The sequence below is a fragment of the Oncorhynchus keta genome, chromosome 36 (genome assembly GCF_023373465.1).
Source record: "Oncorhynchus keta strain PuntledgeMale-10-30-2019 chromosome 36, Oket_V2, whole genome shotgun sequence".
Classification (NCBI taxonomy): domain Eukaryota; kingdom Metazoa; phylum Chordata; class Actinopteri; order Salmoniformes; family Salmonidae; genus Oncorhynchus; species Oncorhynchus keta.
The window spans coordinates 4,378,751-4,405,368 of NC_068456.1; the positions used below are offsets into that span (position 1 = coordinate 4,378,751).

Sequence of the window (26,618 nt, forward strand, 5' to 3'; positions counted from 1 at the left end):
CAAATCTAAAAAATGAAATACTATCACAACAATTGGACCAACCACAGCTGATTCCCATTGTAGCTGAACACCGACCCAGGTGTTAGTCTTAAAATTTCATCTATACAAAAGGGGACATCTTAGGAATAAATAATGCTGTACTGTAATGTAAACATGGACCCAGCCAGAGATAGAGAAGTGGCTGACAGAGGAAGAAGAGTGGCTGGGAGAGGAAGAGGGAGAGGGGTACGTATGCGTGGTGGAAGAAGACTGAGAGGAAGATCAAGAGCTGTAGTCTCAGGTGAGATAAGGGCTACTATAATTGATCATATAGTAAATCATGGTCTATCAATGAGAGAGGCTGGTCTGAGAGTGCAGCCAAATCTGCGACGCTCAACAGTGGCATCTATTGTGAGAAATTTCCGGCAAAACAACAGGTAAGATGTGCATTCTGCAAGGGCATCTGACTGAACTGCACATTACAGAAGTCAATTGAGCACAGCCTCCAAACTCACTTGTGTGTAATTGTTTTTATATTTCTGCTTAGGACCCAGTGGTTACCTCTCACAGGTGGGAGAGGTAGGACTTTCACTGCTGTGCAGGAAACTGCAATCGTTGATATGGTCATCAGAAACAATGGTATAAAACTCACAGATCTTCGGGACAGAGTGTTGGTAGCCAACATTACATTTGGAAATACTCACAATGTAAGCACAACAGCTATTTCTAGAGTCCCGAAACAACATAAAGTCAGGATGAAGCAGTTGTACCCTGTCCCCTTTGAGGGGAACTCTGAACGAGTCAAGTAACTCAGAAACCAATATGTCCAGGTAATATGACTATAAAATACAGAACTGGTTTCGAACAAGAACCAAACAGGGCAGAGGCACAAAATGGCATGTTTTTAGGTATAATGTAAATGACCGTAATAGCCTAACTCTTATGCTGCATTGTGGATTTATTATAGAGAGTCATGGAGATTGAAGCCACGAAAACACCCCACATTATTCATCTTTGTGGTTGAGGCTGGTTTCAACTTGGCCAAAACACGGCGGCAAGGAAGGAATGTGATTGGGAAAAGAGACACTGTGGATGTCCCGGGCCAGAGGGGTACCAACATCACAATGTCTGTAGCAATATCCTCTGATGGATGGCTGTTACACAAACCGCTAATTGGGCCATACAACACCGAGCGTCTCATTTCATTCCTGGATGACCTCTTATGGAAGGGTTGTGCCAGTTGAGGAAAGGGTTGCAAGTGAGGCGAAATCGGCCAACGTTTGTAATTGTATGGGACAATGTGGCATTTCACCACTCCCGTACAGTCACAGAGTGGTTTGCAGCCCATCTCAGGATGGTGTCACTTTTCCTTCCACCTTACACTCCATTCCTCAACCCCATAGAGGATTTATTTTACTCATGGAGGTGGAAGGTTTATGACCGCCATCCACATGATCAAATGTCCCTCTTGGACGCAATGAATGGTGGATGCCTGGACATATCTGCAGAAGATTGCCAGGGATGGACCAGGCATGTCAAAATATGATTTCCTAGGTGTATTGCCCAAGATGTGATGTGGATGAGAACCTGTGGTCAAATGCAGAAGACAGGGTTGACTAGCATTGCTACTGTATCTGTATCGGTAGATGGTGTATACACAAATGACTGTATTTTGGAATCACTTAATGCCAAAAAATAACATAAAACATATTGAAGCATATTGCATCCTGTCTGATTCATTCCGGTAACATATACTGCAGTGAATTCTAAACAGTAGAGAGGTGTCATTCTTGTTTTGTAAAGACATTTGACAAAAGAAAACATTGTGTAATGCAACCTGTTGTTAGTGTTTTATAGGTCATTGCTTTATGAGTGACAAAGCGTGCTTGTTGGGTGACGACCTTTGCTAGTGTTGTGGAAGAATGAGTTGATTTGAGACATGTATGAAGTGTTTTGGTAGTTTTAGTTTTAGGAGAACTGTGTGAAGAGTTTTGACAAAGTGACCTAAGCATGGAGAAATGGGTCCTAGCGATTGTAAAAGAAAACTATAAAAAAAAACTGTAAATACAACTTTAATGTTCTGTCAGATATTAGACATTATTGACCCAAGTCTGTAGAATGGGAAACAGTGTGAGGCGCATGAATGTATCAACATTGTACCCACAAACCTGGTTATACGTTTGTAGAAGCCAGACAACAGCCTCAGCAGCCCTCAGCCCACAGCAGCCTCCAGTGTTGTGCATATGAATGGCAGTGGGAAGAAGAGTGAATATTAATAGGTGTAGAGGAGGATGGGAGAGAATGGGTGTGTGGATGTACAGTATATCACAAAAGTGAGTATACCCCTCACATTCTTGTAAATATTTGAGTATATCTTTTCATGTGACAACACTGAAGAAATTACACTTTGCTACAATGTAAAGTAGTGAGTGTACAGCTTGTATAACAGTGTCAATTTTCTGTCCCCTCAAAATAACTCAACACACAGCCATTAATGTCTAAACCGCTGGCAACAAAAGTGAATACACCCCTAGGTGAAAATGTCCAAATTGGGCTCAATTAGCCATTTTCCCTCCCCGGTGTCATGTGACTCGTTAGTGTTACAAGGTCTCAGGTGTGAATGGGGAGCAGGTGTGTTAAAATCACACTCCCTCATACTGACAGGTCACTGGAAGTTCAACATGGCACCACATGGCAAAGAACTCTCTGAGGATCTGAAAAAAAGAATTGTTGCTCTACATAAAGATGGCCTGGGCCATAAGAAGAATGCTAAGACCCTGAAACTGAGCTGCAGCACGCACGGTGGTCAAGACCATACAGCGGTTTAACTGGACAGGTTCCACTCAGAACAGGCCTCACCATGGTCGACCAAAGAAGTTGAGTGCACGTGCTCAGCGTCATATCCAGAGGTTGTCTTTGGGAAATAGACGTATGAGTGCTGCCAGCATTGCTGCAGAGGATGAAGGGGTGGGGGTGTCAGTGCTCAGACTGTACGCCGTACACTGCATCAAATTGGTCTGCATGGCTGTCGTCCCAGAAGGAAGCCTCTTCTAAAGATGATGCACATGAAAGCCTGCAAACAGTTTGCTGAAGACAAGCAGACTAAGGACATGGATTACTGGAACCATGTCTTGTGGTCTGATGAGACCAAGACAAAACGTATTTTGTTCAGATGGTGTCAAGCGTGTGTGGCGGCAACCAGGTGAGGAGTACAAAGACAAGCGTGTCTTGCCAACAGTCAAGCATGGTGGTAGAAGGGTCATGGTCTGGGGCTGCACGAGTGCTGCCGTCACTGGGGAGCTACAGTTCATTGAGGGAACCATGAATGCCAACATGTACTGTGACATATACTGAAGCAGAGCATGATCCCCTCCCTTCGGAGACTGGGCCGCAGGGCAGTATTCCAACATGATAACGACCCCAAACACACCTCCAAGACGACCACTGCCTTGCTAAAGAAGCTGAGGGTAAAGGTGATGGACTGGCCAAGCATGTCTCCAGACCTAAACCCTATTGAGCATCTGTGGGGCATCCTCAAACGGAAAGGTGGAGGAGTGCAAGGTCTCTAACATTCACCAGCTCCGTGATGTCGTCATGGAGGTGTGGAAGAGGATTCCAGTGGCAACCTGTGAAGCTCTGGTGAACTCCATGCCCAAGAGGGTTAAGGCATTAAGGCAGTGCTGGAAAATGCTGGAAAATGATGGTGGCCACACAAAATATTGACAGTTTGGGCCCAATTTGGACATTTTCACTTAGGGGTGTACTCACTTTTGTTGCCAGGGGTTTAGACATGAATGTCTGTGTGTTGAGGTATTTTGAGGGGACAGCACATTTACACTGTTATACAAGCTGTACACTTACTACTTTTACATGTTAGCAAAGTGTGATTTCTTCAGTGTTGTCACATGGAAATATATACAAAAATATTTACAAAAATGTGAGGGGTGTACTCACTTTTGTGATATACTGTATATGGTTTATGTTGGTTTATGTTGTATGTGGATGAAGGAGAATGGACGAGAAAGTTGACGTATGAAGGGGTGTAAATGTGTCTGAGAAGAGGAGGGGAGGGAGGCAAAACATGGGGGGTTTGACTTGGGTGGGCAAGGATGGGAGGGTGGGACAAACTTGCCTTGAGGAGGGAGGGGGGGTAAAGGAGTGAGGAAAACTGGGAGCTTGGCTTGGGAAAGAAGGATTTATTTATACTACAATGTAATTGTATTTATGAATAAGAGTTCTGGACAAATTAGGAGAGTTATTACTATTCCTTGTTTGCCATTATAGTTAAGGTCCAATTTTTTTGTGAGAGTGAAGATGGGCTCTATGCAAGGGACAGGGACGGGGAAGCTGGGAGGACATCAGACTGACCACTGACCACAGTATTGAAGTGGCAGTCTTTCTCCAATGCATTTATAATGACTTAATCCACACATTTTTGCTACATTAGGGGAGGAGGAGGAACTTAAAAGCGCCTCAAAGTACAAAGAAGTACTTGCTTTATGTTTTTAGTGTGTTCTCTGATATCTACAGGAGCAGTGTTCCAATACCGGGATGATTGTTGCTAACGTGCGCTAATGTGACTAGAATGACGTTGTAAGTGACAGCCAACTGACATAGACATGTCCTGGAGAAAGCTTACATTCTTGTTAATCTAACTTTCACTGTAGTTGTTACAGTGAACAAAATACCATGCTATTTGAGGAGAGCACATAACAACAATGTATGTATGAATGTATCAAACCAGTTGCCTTTTATCACAGCAACGGGTTTGAAGGTCACTAATGTACTTTACATTCAGTAATCTTGCTCTGATTTGTCATCCTGAGGGTCCCAGAGAAAAAACATACCATTGTTTTTTGATAAAAAATATCCATGTTTATTTTCAATTGTAGGAACCTGGGTTCTACAGTTTGAACCCCTTGCTTGTGTCTGCCCAACTCATTCCGAACCATCTCCATTGGGTTGTGGTCGGGTGATTGTTGAGGTCAGGTCATCTGATGCAGCACTCCATCACTCTCCTTCTAGGTCAAAGAGCCCTTACGCAGCCTGGAGGTGTGTTGGGTCATTGTTCTGTTGTAAAACAAATCATAGTCCCACTAAGAGCAAACCAGATGGGATGGCACATCGCTGCAGAATGCTGTGGTAGCCATGCTGGTTAAGTGTGCCATGAATTATATATAAATCAGAGACAGTGCCACCAGAAAAGCACCCCCACACCATCACACCTTCACATCCATGCTTCAACAGTGGGAACCGCTCAGATCATCCGTTCAGCTACTCGCCGTCTCACAAAGACACAGTGGTTAAAACCAAAACTCTCAAATTTGGGCTCATCAGACCTAAGGACAGATTTCCACCAGTCTCATGTCCATTGCTCAGGTTTCTTGGCCTAAGCAAGTCTCTTCTTCTCATTGGTGTCCTTTAGTGGTGGCTTCTGTGCAGCAATTTGACCATGAAGGCCTGATTCACGCAGTCTCCTCTAAACAGTTGATGTTGAGATGTGTCTGTTACTTGAACTCTGTCAAGCATATGTATACGTATATACTGTATTCTATATCATCTACTGCATCCTTATGTAATACATGTATCACTAGCCACTTTAACTATGCCACTTTGTTTACATACTCATCTCATATGTATATACTGTACTCAATACCATCTACTGTATCTTGCCTATGCCGCTCTGTACCATCACTCATTCATATATCTTTATGTACATATTCTTTATCCCCTTACTCTTGTGTCTATAAGGTAGTAGATTTGGAATTGTTAGCTAGATTACTTGTTGGTTATTACTGCATTGTCGGAACTAGAAGCACAAGCATTTCGCTACACTCGCATTAACATCTGCTAACCATGTGTATGTGACAAATACAATTTGATTTTTATTTATTTATTTTACCTTTATTTAACTAGGCAAGTCAGTTAAGAACAAATTCTTATTTTCAATGACGGCCTAGGAACAGTGGGTTAACTGCCTGTTCAGGGGCAGAACGACAGATTTGTACCTTGTCAGCTCGGGGATATCGAACTTGCAACCTTTGATTTGATTTGACATATATATATATATATATATATATATATATATATATATATATATATATATATATATATATATATAAATGCACACACACGTATATGCAAACACACAAACATATATAAACACACACACACACACACACTTGGAAGTGAGGAGAGCGATGAAAGGGAGGAGTGCTTTACAGACATGATCTGTTGACCTCAATTGACTTCACCACTTCAGACTGTATCATAGTTACTGCTGATTTTTATACAACACTGCTATAGATAACGGTTATGTTGTTGATGATAATCATCATCATAACTGTTAGCACCAACATAACACGAAGAAATTGTTTCAGTATAAGCCATACTGTGCTGTACGAGCGTACCTGTGTGCCTGCATGCGTGCACATGTTTTTTTACATTTACATTTACATTTAAGTCATTTAGCAGACGCTCTTATCCTTCATTGTCTTCCCACTGTTTGTCTGTGCAGTCATAATCTGAATGAAAGACAGTTCCAGAAAGGGAGAGAAGAGACAGACAGGCAAGGCAGCCAGAGATGCAGTCAGACAGACAGGCAGGCAGGCAGGCAGGCAGGAAAAAAACGAGGTAGAAGTTAGACTGACAAATCACTGTTGCATACAAATGTTAATGACAATGCTCCATTTGATTTACACAACGCTGCCCTCTTGTGGAGCATTAGTGGATTCCAATCATGAATTCATTATTGATTGTCATGGCAAATGTATCATGCACAATTACAATTGCGTGAGCAACAAAGAACATCATGTGATCAGAAGAATTCCCCAGTCAACGTTGAATGTTGCCCAAGAAAGAAGACTTTGACACAACTTTGACACAACGTGACTCTAAAAAGGCAGAACTTCCTCAAAGCAGATGTTTCAACACTGCCAGCCGAGTGCCTCTGTGCCTGTGTGTGGTGCATGTTTCTGTTATGAATACAGTGAAGATTTTTCCTACTTTGTAATCAGATTTTGTCAGTTTATGTAGTTCATGCCAAAAGGGCCAAGTTAATGTAATTCGTCTATTTTGTCCTAGATCCCTATTTAAAAATACCTAAAGCTAATGATCTATGGAAATTGATCTCGCCTTTCATTTACAGTAATTTGGAACTCATTACTGTATTTTGAGCACCGTTCGTCAATGTCCCTCTCTGTCTCTCACCTATACACACACACGCACGCACGTGTGCACAAACACACACACACACACACACACACACACCTAGACATTTTAATTAGCTTATTATCTTTGAGAGGGATAATTGCACAGATAGAAGTCTAAATCTGGAGGTGTTTCAATTATTCTGTCTGGCTGGCTGCAGGCAAAGTATCCCTCATCATAACTAATACATAGTCTGGCTGATTAGCTTAAGACACCACACCGTTTGCTCTCCAATAGGGCTGTGTGTGTGTGTGTGTGTGTGTGTGTGTGTGTGTGTGTGTGTGTGTGTGTGTGTGTGTGTGTGTGTGTGTGTGTGTGTGTGTGTGTGTGTGTGTGTGTGTGTGTGTGTGTGTGTGTGTGTGTGTGTGTGTGTTGGCCAAGGTTATCTGATTTAGCAAGGACTGAATCTTGGAGCCCTCAGTTGCTCGTTGGTGTGGCTGAGTGTTAAGTGGTCACTAGGTGCTGTTGCTGAGGAGCTTAGTTCCAATACAGCCTGTGGAGCATTAATCACTGAGCTGGCAGACCAGTCCTCCTTACTCTTCTACCCCCTTTCTCAACTCTCTGTTTCCCCCCTCTATTTCCCCCTTTTTTCAACTGGTCCCTTATTATTATTGTAAATGCATTGAGAACACTCACACACGCACACAAATGCGCATGCGCACACCCACGCACACACACCCCTGTCCCGCAAACCACACATCTTATCCCGTGTACATTTGTTACTCTTCCTCCCCAGTTCCATCGCTCTCATTGAGATTGTATTTCCACTTGTTGATAGTGTCCCATATCGTGTATCTAAACGCTTGTGACATAATGTATTTCTCTTTCTGCTGTTAAAGTCAGGCACCTTTTTTTTAGGATTCAGCGTACAGCAATAGATTTCCTGGTTAGTTGAGTCATTCGGTGTTGGTTGAATTTGGTTTGGTTTGGTTTAGTTTTGGCCACTTACTCTATCCTTGACTGTTTAGTTTAACTGTGGTTAGTTTGTCCGTCTCTGCTTAGTTTGACTGGGTAAGGTACACTGTGGTTGGTATGTCATTCTGGTTAACTGTTGGTTTGGTGACAGTTTTTGGTTAGTTGGGTGTTGTGGTGTTATTACTGCATCCGTGTATCAGGTGCCAAGCTAAACAACCTGAGGCCTGGCATCTTACTGGCACAAAGACATGATACACCTGGAGTCAGATTTCACTCAATGACACACACTACAGCTCACTGGGACATACAGGCCTGCAAGTGTGTATGTGTGTTTGTGTAGGTGAAAGGGAAGCACCCATAGTAAAGAGAGCCACATCCGTGAGTTTGCCCACTGCTGCCAATGTCACGCCAGTCCCAAATGCATGTCGGTCTCTCTCCTCACTCCCCCATTCCACCCCTTTCCTCGCAGACTCACGGCATTTCTGAAGTGATCTCTCTGCTTTCCATCCCTCCTCTCCTCCCTCCTCAGTCCGCTATCCTGTCTCTTCTCTCCTCCCTCTTCCCCTCTCCTCCTTCTTCTGTCCTCCCTCTCTCCCCTTCTCCCAGCTCTCCTCCTTCTTTCATCCTTCTCTCCTAGCTCTTCCTTACCTCTATCCAAACTCATGCCACTTACCCAATTACACACTAGGAGGGACTGAGCAGGAGGGGATGGAGAGAGGGAGGGAAGGGAAACAAACAGAATGACAGAAAGAAACGGTTATAGGTAGACGAATAGGAGTGAGAGTAAAATAATAAACCTTAGATATACCTTAGAACTACAGTGGACTATAATCACCTCTCGACTCTGGTTAATGGCGTTCGTCTAACTTTTAACAATTGTTATCTGGACTTACGGACGCTTGATGACAGTTGACGAGGCTGGCTGACAGGTCCAATCGGAGGGCGGCTGAGTTACGGAGGAACCGTCTCTGTGCCCTCTGAGGCATCAAGGCTTTGACTAACAACTACCTGTGAGCCGTTCTTGACAGGGCAGCTACTACGGACAGTCAACTCTATACTGTCAATACTACCTACCACAGACAGGAGAGAGGGGATAGAGGGATTTTGTCTCAACATCGTCGTCACTTCTGACCTTAGTGGACGTGCCATGACTTTTTACTGGCAGATAGTGGGAGACTGAACAAAAGAGAGAGAACAGGTGGACAGAGTGATATAAATGCGACTGGGGGACCGGAGGGGTTCTGAGCTAAGGGGGGCTCTCTTGGATTGACACGGACAGACAGAGAGAACGAGAGAAAGATAGAGGGAAAGGAGAGATCTCTCCATCTCTGGGACAGTGTGTCAAGATGCAGTTGATTTTTTTCCGTGAGGTGTGGGAGATGGAGGGGTTGCAGACAGTGGGGATACTCCTGGTGGTCTGTAGCTCCCTCAAACTGATGCACTTCCTGGGGCTCATCGATTTCTCCTCCGGAGGTAAGATACAGGGGCCTGAGGGCTGGGTATGAAACATGGGACAGATATGGTTAAAGGACAGGAAGGGTGGGGGGGGTTAGGGACAGGGATAGGGGTAGGAGAAGAGGCAAGGTTATGGGCTGGGTACAGAGGGGCTTGAGGTTAGGGAGAGGGTTAGGGTGTGGGAGAGATGTCTATGTATGGCAAGAAGACTCAATCCTTAATCTGTCTGATGAATGGTGGACTTTAATGGCTGTAATTCAGGTCATTGGGTGTCAAATCGAGCTTGCGTACATTTTTTCGGTACACTTTCCAAATGTCGACTAAACAAAATACGCTAGACAAGGTGGGATCTTTTTGTATCTGGAAAATTAATTATGTGAGAAATATTGATGGAAATGCTTTTATGTGCAAATATTGATATATGAATCATCATATTGAAGTAAACGACATGTTGTGTGGTCCTCCCACTATGACTCGTCAGGAAAGCATGCAGTTTATTAGGCTACAGATGAAATCAATTCTTTCGGAACTTCACAGGGTGGTGAAAGGGCAAGGTGATGAGTTTGACGCTCCTTTCCAATAACTATCGTGGGTCTTATGTCATAACACATGATAATCGATGAATGGCAGAATTTTGACAACTAAAAATAATTTTGCTCTTTTGTCAATAATAATATATGCCATTTAGCTGACGCTTTTATCCAAAGCGACTTACAGTCATGTGTGCATACATTCTACGTATGGGTGGTCCCGGGAATCGAACCCACTACCCTGGCGTTACAAGCGCCATGCTCTACCAACTGAGCCACAGAAGGACTCTTCATATATAAACTATACGTGTGCTCTTAGCCAACAGTGAGAAGATAGCGCTGTGGCTAGAGCGCACTTTCCAATTTCAGAGTGGGCACACTCACTATATAACCCACATTTTTTTTTATGAGAAAATCAGTAGAGTTGAAAATGCTTTTCGCAAAAAGTATTTTTATGTGCATTACCTCGTCACGCACAGCCTTTTATCTGCCACGAGTCAGTTTGATAGAAACACATCTCTGGTGGGAAAATGTTTTTTTTTAATGCAGATTTTAGAAAAATTGCATGAAAATATGTCACCAATTGGATGACCTAGCTTGTGTCTACATCTATTTTTCCTCTCTCACTCTTCTCTGTGCCTAATGAGCTGTCTATACTTTATATTACTAATGGACAGATTCCCAGATGGTTAGTTGGCCATGGATTACAGCCGTTTGAGGGTAATAGCAGACACGTTTTTCCAAAACATAGTTTGTGTATAGGTGCCCTCGAGGGAACACAAGGCAGAGCTAGCCGAAACGACACAAAACAATTGCTTTCCGGACATTCGTTAATTTGAGATGTTAAGGTTAATTTCATCAATTGCTTGTCCTTGTAATTGGAATGTACACTACCGTTCAAAAGTGTGGGGTCACTTAGAAATCTCCTTGTTTTTGAAAGAAAAGCACATTTGTTTTGTCTACTAAAATAACATCAAATTGATCAGAAATCCAGTGTAAACATTGTTAATGTTGTAAATGACTATTGTAGCTGGAAACGGCTGATTTTTTAAATGGAATATCTACATAGGCGTACAGAGGCCCATTATCAGCAACCATCACCCAAATATTCCATTTTATTTGGAATGGCAAGCCAGACAAAATTAAATGGTCCTATTTATGCAAGGAATATGAATTCGCAAAAACTTAAGGACTCAAACAAATGTTATACTTAAATCCGAACTGGTTCTTTAGCAGATTAGTAAGAATGTCTCATTCCCATGTTCAAGAATGGCCATCTTCCCTTTATTCAGATTAAAACTTGTGACTTTTGGTTAATTGAAAATGAAATAATCTTCAAAATATTGTTATTTTAAAACAAGCTGTTTTAAAAGTTGGGTGCAATTTTAGTTTAATCCACCAGAAAAGACAGAAAAATAATACAACAAATAATGTGGTTAAACTCAAATATACTATTTGATTAAAAAAAGAACATTATAAAAATAAAGTTATAGTCTTTGTAAATGATATCATCAATAGGACTGGTGGAGTTATGCCACACATGCAGCTAACAATATAAGGAAGTATCTGCTCTACCAAAAATGACAACCAACTAATTGCAGCATTACTTCAAAAATGGAAGAGGCGGAAAATTCATTCCTTAAAAAGGAATTTTTACTTAAAAATCATACAATGTGATTTTCTGTGTTTTTGTTTTAGATTCAGTCTCTCACAGTTGAAGTGTACTTATGATTAAAAAAAATACAGACCTCTACATGCTTTGTAAGTAGTAAAACCTTCAAAATCGATAGTGTATCAAATAATTGTTCTCCCCACTGTATATATATATATATATATATATATATATATATATATATATATATATATGGGGGATACAACCATTCCAGCACACTTAAAAATATGTGGTAAATAGAAATCTAACTGGATGGTCTTCAGAAATAGATGGGAGTAGGATAGGAGTAAAAACAAACAAAATATAACCATAGTTAAGTAGATTGTGTCCAAAACATGTATATAGTATGTATAAGCTGGAAGTAGAAGCCTAAGTGTTGTTGTTCATTCGTTTACTCCAATTAGGGGAGGGGTGGTAGGGTCAGTTGAAAATAATAAAGGAAAATATATTTTTAAAAGGTGTGTGTGTTTAAGGTCACCGTTATGAAAACTTAGGACACTAAAGAGGCCTTTCTACTAACTACTGACTCTCTTTCTACTGACACCAAAAGAAAGATGCCCAGTGTCCCTGCTCATCTGCATGAACGTGCCTTAGGCATACTGCAAGGAGGCATGAGGACTGCAGATGTGGACAGGGCAATAAATTGGCAGGGAGACAGGACGGACAGCTGATCGTCCTCGCAGTGGCAGACCACGTGTAACAACACCTGCACAGGATCGGTACATCGAATATCACACCTGCGGGACAGGTACAGGATGGCAACAACAACTGCCCGAGTTACACCATGATTGCAAAATCCCTCCATCAATGCTCAGAATATATGCATTAGGCTGAGAGAGGCTGGACTGACGGCTTGTAGGCCTGTCGTAAGGCAGGTCACCATTGGCAACAACGTCGCTTAACCTTAGAAAAATGGAACATAAGAAAACAAGCAAAAAGTGCAAAAAAAAAAAAAAATTCTGGAGTTGTTTCCGTAGTTGTCTGAATCGGAACAGTTTTTTTTTTTTTTGCAAACCCACCGTCGCTGGACCAGACAGGACTGGCAAAAAAGTGCTCTTCACTGACGAATCGCAATTTTGTCTCACCAGGGGTGATGGTCAGACTCGCATTTATAGTCGAAGGATGAGCGTTACATCGAGGCCTGTACTCTGGAGCGCGATCGATTTGGAGGTGGAGGGTCCATCATGGTCTGGGGAAGTGTGTCACAGCATCATCGGACTGAGCTTGTTGTCATTGCAGGCAATCTCAACGCTGTGCGTTACAGGGAAGATACCCTCCTCCCTTATGTGGTACCCTTCCTGCAGGCTCATCCTGACATGACCCTCCAGCATGACAATACCACCAGCCATACTGTTTGTTCTGTGTGTGATTTCCTGCAAGACAGGAATGTCAGGGTTCTGCCATGGCCAGCGAAGAGCCCAGATCTCAATCCCATTGAGCAGGTCTGGGACCTGTTGGATCGGAGGGTGAGGCTTGGGCCATTCCCCCCAGAAATGTTTGGGAACTTGCAGGTCCCCCCTTTGTTCAGGGACACATTACTCAATTTCTGTTAGTCATATGTCTGTGGAACGTTTTTTTATGTCTCAGTTGTTGAATCTTGTTATGTTCATACAAATATTTACACATGTTAAGTTTGCTGAAAATAAACGCAGTTGACAGTAAGAGGACGTTACTTTTTTTGCTGAGTTTCTGTATATTTATTTCATATGTATGTGTACGTATTGTAGCGGTTTCAGGGGTTGTGTGGTGGGTGGAAGGACGGTATGTGCCTGAAAGGTTTGTTTGTTTTCTGGCTGCCAGGACCACGGAAAGCAATGAGAAGTATTCCCCAGAGGTAGGACCATGGACAGCTCATGGGGAACCTTCTAGACTGCAGCAGAACAACCACACCTGTCTCCAGTTGTAATCAGAGGCAAACTGCAGACAGGTGAAACCAATCAGGGCCTCTACTTAACCGCGCCCTGGATATCCTTCCTTCCTTTGTCTTTTCTTTGACCCCGGTAGGTGAAGGAGTAATAGGTTATTGGGGAGACAGAGCGTACAGTGGAGAAGGCGGTTTACCGGAAGATAGGGACTGATGATTTTAAACAAGGATTTTACCCCCAAAGACCAAGATTGGAGGACCTTCCACTGATAAGTTTGTTTTGAGTTTGGTATATCAGGAACGCTGCCAAAACCTGATAATAATAATAAGCCGTTTTAACCCTTTACTTGGACTGGTGGTGTGTGTTTGTATGCGTAAACCCTGTCTTACAAAGATCTTGGCGCCGAAACCGCCACATTGGTGGAGAATGTGAGCAGGCTGTGAGGATACACACACACACACACGCAGCCATAAAAAAATGTGGGTGGAGGGTGGTTTTAAGGAGAGACAACCATGGAAGATCTGTTGAAGCAATTAGCCACTTCCAATAACATGCAACAAAAAGCCAATCGGCAGCAAGCGGAAACGAAACGCCTCTTATTGGAGGAACAAATGAAGTGTCAACTGTAGGTTAATATGGACATACAAAAGTTAACTGCTGAAATCACTGCGGTGAACATTGCTCAACAGACCATTGTGGCCAGTCGATATCTGCAGAAAATGACACCTGATTTTGAGGCTTTCCTAAAGATATTTGAGCGCACGGCAGAACGAGAGGCATGGCCACAGATACAATTTCAGGAATACTGGCTCTATTCCTTTGTGGGGATGCACATCAGGCGTGGTCTGATCTGGAAGCAACAGAAGCCAATGACTACTGAAGAAGGAAATATTAGCACAGTTTGGAGTCACCATTTCTTTAAGGGCCCAGCGCTTACATACTTGGACGTATCAACCCGAGAAGGCACCCAGGTCACAGATATTTGACCTGGTTCACCTAGCAAAAAAATGGCTGGAGCCCGCAACCCTCAGTACTGGGGGCATTGTGGAAAGAATAGTGATTGACCACTACATGGCCTTACTTTACGAGCTAAAGAAGGTTGTCAGCCAGGGCAGTCCCACCACAGCAGACAGAGTGGTGGACCTCATTGAGAGGTGTCGAGCAACTGACAAACTGCTCAAACCCAGTCGTCTGGACAGAACCACCCAAGAAAAGGGAGGCCTCAAATGAGGAAGCAAGAAATCTCACCTGCAGACTCCCCGGGTTTGGAAAGGAAGAATCCAAAGAGCGGATGGGGAATGTGGGTGCCAGGACCAGGGTTTCCAACCTGAAGCAAAGGTGAGGAATAGAGTGGTTGATACCGACACCTGGGAGTGCTACCACTGTGGCAAAATAGGACAGATCACATGGCACTGTCCCAAGAAGGAGGAACCTATGCTGTTCACATTTCCAATCTACACCACTGCCATGTCATTTCAGCCCATGTCCAAGCCCACCGCTACCCACCACACCTCAGTTGGGTACAGGTCCAAGGGAAAGAAGTAGATGCTCTTCTAGACTCCGGGAGCATGTTCTCCCTCATCAGACCATCACTATTATCCCAGCCGCAGAGGACTGCCTCTCCAACCAGGGACATCACCTGTGTTCACGGGGACACCAAAACCTACCCAAACTCAGATGTAGAGATTAACACCAGCAGAGTGCAGTTCAGAGTTAACCTAGGATTGATTGAGAACCTACCATATCCCGTGCTACTAGGTCACGACTGTCCATATTTTCAAGAATTGTGGAAAGGACTACAGGACGAAGGAGATGGCGGTGCCAGATAATAGGGCATGCCAGGCGATATTTACATTTTTGCAGTGAAAAGAAAAGAAAACCGCTACCAAAGAACTATCTGACCTATGAAAGGAAAGTTAACAAATTGGTACTTACCTGCCCGACTCCTGTAGCCGACACTAGAGTTCTCCTGGAAGAAGAAGGGGAAGGACACGACGAAAAGGCAGGAAACCCAGTGTGGATAAGTGGGCCATAAATGGTGGAAGAGGAGGAACAGGAAGCACAGGCCGAGGGGCCTGGAAATTCTTATGCACATCAAATTTTTCCTCCTGAGTTAACACAGTATAGGGGAAGGTTTGGTACTGCTCAGATAGAAGACCCCACACTACAGAACGCCAGACAGAATGTCAAGGTAATAGATCATGTGTACCTGTAAATCGTGCTAATGTACTCACCTTTCCCCATTTTCCATGAGGAACAATCTCTTATACCAGGTATCGAAGTCCAATGACATCACAGTGGAGCAGCTGTTGGTTCCAACCCCGTTTCATGTGATAGTGCTGAACCTGGCCCATAACCACTTGTTGGGAGGATATTTAAGGAGAGAAACACAAGAACGGGTGTTACAACACTTTTTCTGGCCGGGGTGTATGCGGTAAGATATTGTCAGGTGTGTCCTGACTGTCAGAGAACCTCACCCCTTCCTGATTTACACAATTCCTTAATCCCGTTGCCAATGATAGACACGCCCTTCGATAGAATTGCTAGGGATTTAATTGAACCATTATCACGGTCTGCAAAAGGTTTTCAACATCTACTGGTCGTAGTGGATTATGCCACCAGGTATCCCGAGGCTATTCCCTTGCACAGTGCCAACACCTAGAGCATTGTCAGAGAACTGCTACAGATGTTCTCCAGGGTAGGTTTACCCGAGAGATCCTGATGGACCCAGGTATGGTGTTCATGTCTAAGGTGATGAAAGATTTATGTAAATTGCTTCAAATCAAACAACCCTGCACTTCTGTATATCACCCACAGACGGACGGCCTAGTCGAGAGATTCAATAGAACCCTGAAATCCATGCTCAGACGGACCACGGAGCGGGATTCGGCAAAACTGGGACCAGCTGCTGCCGTTTTTGATGTTTGCTATAGGAGAAGTACCCCAGGCATCCACTGGTTTTCCCCCATTTGAGCTACTGTTTTCCCACAGGCCCAGTGGATTGTTAGATGTAACAAAGGAGAACTGGGAACAACAGCCCAGCCCCCAGAACCCTGTCATAGAACACATAGAATAAACCATGTAATGCCCATTGAAGCAACATTTACAGCAGAGTCAAGTCGACAACCGTCTCGTTCAACCCGAGAGTTCGCCCCAGAGGATCGGGTTATGGTGTCAGTACCCATGACGGAATGTAAATTCCTGGCCACATGGTGAAGTCCCTACGAGGTGCTGCAGAAAATGGGGCCTGTGAACTACCTCATCTGTCAGCCAGGGAGAAGGAAGCAAAAACAGATGTGTCATGTTAACCTGTTAACAAAGTGGATAAGTCAAGAAGTACTGTGCGGTGGGGGACAAACCAACAGACTTCAGTACCTTCGGGAAGATGTAATCAGGGCCAAACTGCAGGGCCTCTACTTAACCGCGCCCTACATTTCCTTTCTTTGTCTTTTCTTTGACCCCGGCAGATGAAGGAGTAATAGGTTATTGGGGAGACAGAGCGTGTGGTGTAGGTTTACCGGAAGAAAGGAACTAATGATTTTCAACATTTTCAAAATAAAGATAAAACATTAAATGAGTATTAGGTCCAAACGTTTGACTGGTACAGTATGTACAGTGTATGTATATATATATATTTTATATATGGGGGATTGCAAGTGATGCAGACAATTACGTTGATGGAAGCTTCAATCTATCTGCAATGTTAAAGCTGATTTCTCCTCAAAAACAAATTTGATTTTAAAAAAATAATTATGTAGGGAATAATGTCACCCTGTGTGTGTGTGTGTGTGTGTGTGTGCGTGCATGCATTTTGGCTAGGGATAGAGCAGTGTGTGATTGACTCAGCCCTGGTGGCCATAATGGCTTTGATGTCCCTGCGTGGGTCAGATCAAACACACACACACTCCATCCCGTCTCCCAAGGCTACTCTCTGTGTGTGTGTGTGTGTGTGTGGGTGGGTGTGTGTCAGTACATTTTGCTCCAATCTCTAACCTCGTACTGCCTATTTTGGCAGCATACCTGTAGGGGGTGGGACAGAAAGCTTATGGGGAAGACAGGGAGTGACACGGTCAGCAGATCAACAGCTTGTCCTTAGTACATAATAGGGATTGTGTCAACCTGTGTGCGCATGCGTGTGTTCATTCAGAGGTGTGTTAATTTATTGGTATAGTTACAGGTCATACAATACTGGTCTGTATCATGGCCTTCATCCCTCCACCATCTGGAGATCTACTAGAAGTAGTGAAGTTGCTGTTACTTCGGAGATGCAGGTGCTCTCTTCTTCTCTCTGCAGTATGACTTCGCTCTGACAGTACCAGGTCTGATTCTTACTGATTGTGTCTTCGAATTGCACTGTGATTATTCTTGGTTCCAACTTGGGTTGTACTTGTGCTGTTTGTGTGGTCAGTGGGTTGAGGGTGCGTAGTGAGTAACATGAGCTGATTTCTGGTGGATGAGTTCTGATGAATGAGTTCTGATGAATGAATTCTGTTGGATGACTTCTGAAGGACGAGTCCTGGAGTTCTGATGGATGACTTTGGAGTTCTGGTGGACGAGTTCTGATGGATGAGTTCTAGTGGTTGAATTCTGATCTGTTCAAATGTGAGGACTGATTGGGTTTGAGTCGTTTGATCAAGGTCCTGCTGAATGTTGATCTAACACAGATGTTTTCAAAGTGTGAGGCGCGCCTCACCAGGGGGTTACTAGTCACTGTAATGGATTACATTTAGAAAGTAACCTACCCAAACTGTGAATGTTGTTATTGATGTTCCACATTTAAATTACACAAGATATTAACCTCATTAACAGTTAAACATTTATTTTGGGGGTTATTTAACACACGTCAGAGAATTACGCCCACCTCTCCATTCTTCTGTATGAAATTGCACAAACTCCAAACATTTTGCGGTGCATGTTGGGATACCACTTTTCTTTGGAGCCTGCAGACTTGCTGGCTTGGTCAAATAGGCTATTGGAGGTTCTAATTAGCCCCTACACCCTTGATCATTTTTACGCCCTCAGCTTTTGGACACGCACATATGGCAGGGCTGCGCGTGAGCGTGCAAATGTAGGGGCCGAGGGACTGGTTTGGGATTCAGCATAACTGTATTCGGTTCTCTAATAATGAATAAATATTAGACCTGTTTCTCGTTACAATCGTGGGGAAAACACACATTTTAAAGCAGTTTGGTGGCTCCATTTAAAATGAGGGGTATTCCAGCTTTCCAGTGCTACCACATTTATTTCACAATTCCTAAAATTGCTTGCATGGCAAAAATGCATACAACCAGAATTTGTCGCAGAGCTCTTAAAGGGGCAACGGTGTTTTAAAAGGGCAATGACATACTTTGTGAAATAAACAACAACTAAACGTTTTTAGACTGAATTAACTGTATATTTTGAAAGCACTTTTATTGATTTAAAGTATGTTGCATGTTCATTAAGTTGTGTCCAAAGAAATATAAAATAAAATCTGTTTTCTAACAGTTTCATTGCAACTATATATTTTAAAACTAAATACATGTATATAATGGAAAGTATTGTATTGATGTTCCCTGAAGGGAGGCCACTGTCTCAGACTTTGAAAACGCCTGGAGTAGAGAGTTGGGCTTGAGCTCAACAAGCTAACCATATGGCTTTTCTCTAGGAGGCATTATGTCTATCAAAAACTATTGTACTGGTAGTCTAGGAATTGCCTAGAAATTGCGTTGCATTGATTCCTAGAAATCTTTGAAAAGGTCACGTAAATGTGGATTTTTAACTCATAAGAACCCTTTTGCCCTTCCCTCAGTTTCCTGTAGTCCATTCAGACTGAAGATAATTATGGCTTCATACTGAGTGTTAATTATTTCTTTGTGTTTGCCAATGACTCACCCGTAGAGGTCTGTGTATGCTGATGTAAGCTATCAGCTGAAATGGACGCACACGCCTGTCCTAGAAAAGCCAGGTCAGCAAACCGAACCGTTGCCCTTACTATGGGAGACTGCTGTGCATGCTTTAATGAGTTGCATGTTGCTTATGCTGTGCGTTCGTGTGTGTGTGTGTGTGTGTGTGTGTGTGTGTGTGTGTGTGTGTGTGTGTGTGTGTGTGTGTGTGTGTGTGTGTGTGTGTGTGTGTGTGTGTGTGTGTGTGTGTGTGTGTGTGTGTGTGTGTGTGTGTGTGCATGGTTGTGGGTGTGCACGTCAGGCCTGTGTCTGTGAGTTTTTCTTTCTTTGTGTGTCTATGTGTGCTCTATGTCTAACCTCTGCTATGGTTGGTGATTACAGGTAACACTCCCACCATCAAAAGTAAAAAGACTATAAAGCAGAGATTCCTCAAGCTGCTGCCCTGCTGCACGCCTTCTGTTGCTGCCTCAGTCAGTCAATGCAAGTGACTCTTCACTCTTCACTCTCCCTACACACACATACACACATGGGCCCGCAAATGCACACACACGCAATCTTACTCTTACACACACACACACACACACACACACTCGCGCGCGCGCGCGAGTGCACACACACACACGCACGCACACACACACACACACAAACACACACACACACATGGCACACACACATGTGCATGCTTACACACAGACACAGACACAGACAGATACACACACACCTTCTCTCTCTCTCTCTCTTTCTCTCTCACACATACACACACTGTATACAATATATCTGGATATATCTCAGTATTATTGAACTGTGTGTTCTGGAGGTATATTTGTCTGGTATGGTGAGTGACTGATGTATGTTTAAAGGTGAGAAGTGAGATGCGGACAGACAGTCAGCCCTGCTTTGCATCTTGGGATAAGAGGAGAGGAGGAGTGAGGCATGATTGTCTTCAGCTGACTGTGTGTGTAATAAGGTTGGAAGAGAGGGATGAGTGGAGAGAGATGGGTGGGGAGGGAGAGATGGAGTGTGAGGACCATATTATCATATTGCCTGAAGATCTGAGGGCTTTTGTCATTTCACTGATGTTTCGATGGTTTACCACTACTTTCACTGAAAGTTATCATCGCGTTACTAAATGAACTTCTCCATAGACATTCAGGAATCTGTGATGTTGATATGTTTTTGTTTTCTATTGACGACTTGACGACTACCTGTCTTTCTTTGTGCACTTCAGTTTTGGGGAATTGCAATACAATGTAAATGTAGAGATTTATCATCTCACGGTATGTTTAAGTAAAGCTAATATCTGCTAACATGAATTCAATGATATTTCAACAGTTCATAATTAACATTGATTTAGTTGGCTGTGTTTTTACCATTATAATTCTAGTACCAATTAAAAGGTGTGCCAGGCTGGCACTTGTAGGAGTAGCCTATAGCAGTGGATGCTGGTGGGAGGAGCAATAACTGTACGGCTCATTGTAATGGCTGGAACGGAATTAATGGAACGATAATAAACGTATGGAAACCACATTTGACTCCGTTCCACTGATTCCACTCCAGCCAATAGAATAAACCTGCCCTCTTATAGCTCCTCCCACCAGCCTCCACTGACCTATAGGTATATCTAACAGTCCTCTCTGTCCCACAGACAGCGTAGAGGATGACTTTGAGTTGTCCACTGTGTGCCATCGACCAGAGGGGCTGGACAAACTACAGGAGCAGACCAAGTTCAACAAGAAGGAACTACAAGTTCTCTACAGGGGCTTCAAGAACGTGAGTTTGGGGGTGCGGGGAAGAGAGGGAATGGGGATCTGGGAAGGCTAGAGACCTGGGGCTGAGGGTTGGGAAAATTGCACATCCGTCAATCAGTCGAGTCACGCTGTAAAATATATATACACTGCTCAAAAAAATAATGGGAACACTAAAATAACACATCCTAGATCTGAATGAATGAAATATTCTTATTAAATACTTTTTCTTTACATAGTTGAATGTGCTGACAACAGAATCACACACAAATTATCAATGGAAATCAAATTTATCAACCCATGGAGGTCTGGATTTGGAGTCACACTCAAAATGAAAGTGGAAAACCACACTACAGGCTGATCCAGCTTTGATGTAATGTCCTTAAAACAAGTCAAAATGAGGCTCAGTAGTGTGTGTGGCCTCCACGTGCCTGTATGACCTCCCTACAATGCCTGGGCATGCTCCTGATGAGGTGGCGGATGGTCTCCTGAGGGATCTCCTCCCAGACCTGGACTAAAGCATCCGCCAACTCCTGGACAGTCTGTGGTGCAACGTTGGTGGATGGAGCGAGACATGATGTCCCAGATGTGCTCAATTGGATTCAGGTCTGGGGAACGTGCGGGCCAGTCCATAGCATCAATGCCTTCCTCTTGCAGGAACTGCTCACACACTCCAGCCACATGAGGTCTAGCATTGTCTTGCATTAGGAGGAACCCAGGGCCAACTGCACCGGCATATGGTCTCACAAGGGGTCTGAGGATCTCATCTCGGTACCTAATGGCAGTCAGGCTACCTCTGGCGAGCACATGGAGCACGTGCGGCCCCTCAAAGAAATGCCACCCCACACCATGACTGACCCACCACCAAACCGGTCATGCTGGAGGATGTTGCAGGCAGCAGAACGTTCTCCACGGCGTCTCCAGACTCTCTCACGTCTGTCACGTGCTCAGTGTGAACCTGCTTTCATCTGTGAAGAGCACAGGGCGCCAGTGGCAAATTTGCCAATCTTGTTGTTCTCTGGCAAATGCCAAACGTCCTGCACGGTGTTGGGCTGTAAGCACAACCCCCACCTGTGGACGTCGGGCCCTCATACCACCCTCATGGTGTCTGTTTCTGACCGTTTGAGCAGACACATGCACATTTGTGGCCTGCTGGAGGTCATTTTGCAGGGCCCTGGCAGTGCTCCTCCTGCTCCTCCTTGCACAAAGACGGAGGTAGCGGTCCTGCTGCTGGGTTGTTGTCCTCCTACGGCCTCCTCCACGTCTCCTGATGTACTGCCCTGTCTCCTGGTAGAGCCTCCATGCTCTGGACACTACGCTGACAGACACAGCAAACCTTCTTGCCACATCTCACATTGATGTGCCATCCTGGATGAGCTACACTACCTGAACCACTTCTGTGGGTTGTAGACTCCGTCTCATGCTACCACTAGAGTGAAAGCACCGCCAGCATTCAAAAGTGACCAAAACATCAGCCAGGAAGCATAGGAACTGAGAAGTGGTCTGCCCCCTATATCGAAGAAGTTAATCATCAATCAAATTGTAGACGGGGCAATCAGTATTCAATACAGCAAGTAAACAAACCATGCTCCTTTTTACATCTTGCGCAACTCTCAATAGTGTAACGTTGGTCCAGGATGTGCTTCTTCTTCGTGACATCCAGTGGACTGGTGACATCCAGTGGAAGTGGCAGGAACTGAAAAATGGTTCCTATCAAATATCCCTTGGCAAAGACAACTGAGGGAGAAGTCAGAGGCAAAAAAAAAATCTGAACAGTTAGTCCTCGGGGTTTCGCCTGCTACATAAATTCTATTATACTCACAGACATGATTCAAACAGTTTTAGAAATTTCAGAGTGTTTTCTATCCATATCTACTAATAATATGCATATCTTATATTCCTGGCATGAGTAGCAGGAAGTTGACATTGGGCACGCTATTTATCAAAAAGTGAAAATGCTGCACCCTATACCTTAAAAGGTTAAGGATTCACGTGAGACCATGTTCTAAATAGAGTGAGTACGGTAGTGTACTAAACAATGGTTGGTTTATACTACGTCTATCGACATGTCTGTAGACAGTTGTGGCAGTGACATCATGAGCATTCTATTGTCGTCTCACGTCAACCTTTTCGCTGTCATTATGAAAAGTATAAATACAAAACCTACAGGTTGCATGACATCAGCAAACTGGTGGTACAAAATAGCCTAACTGGTGTAATTTAACACCAATTAACCCAAATTAAATTATCACACGTCAATCTAGCAAAAATATATCAAATACAAGCTTTATTTGTCACATGCACAGGATACAGAAGGTGTAAACAGTACAGTGAAATGGTTACCTGCATAACATATTTTTTTGTTAAGCATGTAGCTAAACAATGAACCATTATCCCAACTCATAACGTTACTACCCTGCATAAATCTGTAAGTAGCTAACCAACTAGGTTCAATGTTAGCTTGCTAGCTAACATTAGGCTGTAACTTGCAATGAAAATGACTTCATGACTGAATTAGAAATGTATAATATCTGAATGTAGCTAGCTAGATTCTCTTACACATATACATGGATGAACGATTCTCCTTCTCTGTCACGGAGGCCATGGTTGCCCTTAGTTTGAAAATGTAGTCCGGAGGCAGGTGTTTTATACAACAGCCTTCATTCAGTGTTCTCTTTCCGACTCCCTCTGCGTATTTGCAATCAAACGCCAGCATTTTCTCCATCTACTTAGCTATCATACTCTGCTTCCACTAGAAATTCCACTGAGATCTCTATGATGTCTTTAAAAAGGCTGCATTTGAAAGGATTACCTACACATACAGAGCAGCTCATGTTATAGACAGAAGCATGCTACATGGCAAATCAATCCGAACTCATCTCTCGGCATGTCCATCCCATCCATTATCTCAGCCAATCATGGCTAGTGGGAAGGTTCCTGACTTTTTCCATGGCTAAACCAACTAGGCTCGCAATTGAACAATGTTATTCGTATTTACAGATGTAATACACGTTTGTTATTAAGGCACATGAAAGGTCACATGTTCTAGAAAGCATTTCTGCCAAAAAAATGCCTCGCCTGTGAAGAAGTGACCTGTGACATACGCCTACTTTCCTGAATCGAGACACATAATGCCACTTGCTGACAGTCACTCATTTAGCCCATGTCAATTAAAATGGTTTAGATTGGTAAATTAGTCTAGTCAGCTATCTAAACTTGTAGTAATTATGGCAGAATAAAACCTCTCCAAAGCAAAAACCGTAGACAGATGGTAGCATTCGCGCCAAACTGAAAGTGTGAATCATTGCATTTAACCACTGCAAGATGACTTGGAATATGGTTTAATACAAACAAATCGCCATTGCATTGCACACTGCCCTATTTCATCTGGACAAGAGGAATACCTACGTAAGAACACTGTTCATACATCTCAGACCTCAACACCTCAACACCATAGTACCCTCCAGATGTACCCTACAGCTCCAGATGTCACAGTAAGGCCAAAAAAGGAACTCAGCCACCTGAGCCATGGCCTGTTCACCCAGCTAACATCCAGAAGGCGATGTCAGTACAGGTGCATCAAAGCTGTGACCGAGAGACTGAAAAACAGCTTTTATCTCAAGGCCATCATATAGCCATAACTAGCCAGCCTCCACCCAGCACCCTGCCATGAACTTAGTCACTGTCGCTAGCCGGCTATCACCTGGTTACTCAACCCTGTACCTTAGAGGCTGCTGCCCTATGTACATACACATGAACTCACTGGTCAGTTGTATAATGTTTACATACTGTTTTTCTTATTTAATATGTATAATACTGTATTCTAGTCAAGGCCATCCTATTCAACTATTGCTGTACATATATATATATATACTGTATATATATAGATATATATATATATACAGTGTATATATATATATATATATATATACTGTATATATATAGATATATATATATATACAGTGTATGTAAATAATGTATTTATGTTTTTGTTTATTATAAATTTGCAAACATTTCTTAACTTGTTTACACTTTGTCATTATGGGGTATTGTGTGTAGATTGATCAGAAAATATACTAATTGAATAAGGCTGTAACCTAACAAAATTTGGAAAAAGTAAAGGGGTCTGAATACTTTCTGAAGGCACTATATATATATCCTCCGGACTCCTACATTGCTTGTCGTAATGTTTCTATTTGTATTAATTCCATTCTTTTACCCTTAGATTTGTGTGTATTGTTGTGTATTGTTTGATATTATTGCACTGTTGGAACTAGGAACACAAGCATTTCGTTACACCCGCACTAACATCTGCTAAATATGTGAATTGCGACCAATAAAATTTGATTTGATTTGACCTCCAGGGGGCCCCCATTGATTTCTGTTAGTCACTCTCACTCAGATATCATATTAACCTGTCATAAGTCATGACAAAATGTGTAGAATTACATGAAATTTGCTTTAAAACTGCAAATATTTCTCCCTCTTTCAAGAACGTATAATAGGATATGGATGGCAGAAGACTTGCCTTCTGACTGATCCTGTTCTTTCTGTTGTGTTGTTGGTAGGAGTGTCCGAGTGGAGTGGTGAATGAGGAGTCCTTTAAAACCATCTACTCCACATTCTTCCCCCAGGGAGGTGAGTCAATGACCGTTAAACCTTTGACCCCTGACCTATAACCCTAAACCCAAACTAAGCATTTTAAAGATCTGTTACTCCCCAAAGTAACTGAGACATTTAACAAGAGTAACAACATTTAAGACCAGTGATATTTGTATTGATGTGATGTCCCATTTTTTAACCATTATGTCTGCACTACTTACAGTAGGGCACTTACAGTACAAGGCCTTGTTTGAAATGATATTTAGGTTGAAGATGTATCTAACTACTTGTTACAGAATAAAAGTGTGTTGTCTGAAATTACATTTATGTGCTAACAACGTATTTGATCAGGTTTTGTTCCAAATATATTTACCCACTTGGAATTTTTGGTATATTGTTGTCTCAGATACATTTCAATGACATATTCTGTACGTCTCTATCCGTTCAGATTCGGGTGCGTATGCACATTTCTTGTTTGAGGCCTTTGACACTAACAAGAATGGATCGATTAGTTTCGAGGTAAGATTATTTTTTACTATTGTCTACTTCCTGAGTGAGGAAAAACTATCTCAGTCTGCGTACTGTATATGCAGCTGCAGCTGAATATGTATACAAATAGAATGAATGCCTTTCTGCTCCTCTCAACACATACAGACACACACACACATACACGTGCGACCTAAGGGTCGAAACATTGTTGATGGACACTCTGGGAGAAAATAGTGTATTGCAGTGAGCCACACCATCTTCTTTGCTGATGC

At 43.0% G+C, this 26,618-nt stretch overlaps 1 protein-coding gene across 3 annotated transcripts in view; it reads left to right on the forward strand.

Moving 5' to 3' along the window:
* Positions 1 to 26,618, forward strand: part of LOC118369384 (Kv channel-interacting protein 2-like) — a 197,106-nt gene that overhangs the window by 163,673 nt on the left and 6,815 nt on the right. For 2 of the 3 annotated variants that reach the window (XM_035753767.2, XM_052498347.1), the window contains exons 2-4: positions 21,156 to 21,280; positions 25,824 to 25,893; positions 26,306 to 26,376. In XM_035753767.2, the coding sequence (XP_035609660.2) occupies positions 21,156 to 21,280; positions 25,824 to 25,893; positions 26,306 to 26,376 (266 nt within the window). Of the gene's footprint in view, positions 1 to 19,891; positions 19,995 to 21,155; positions 21,281 to 25,823; positions 25,894 to 26,305; positions 26,377 to 26,618 lie in introns of all 3 variants that reach the window. The other variant, XM_052498346.1, reaches the window with a different exon arrangement.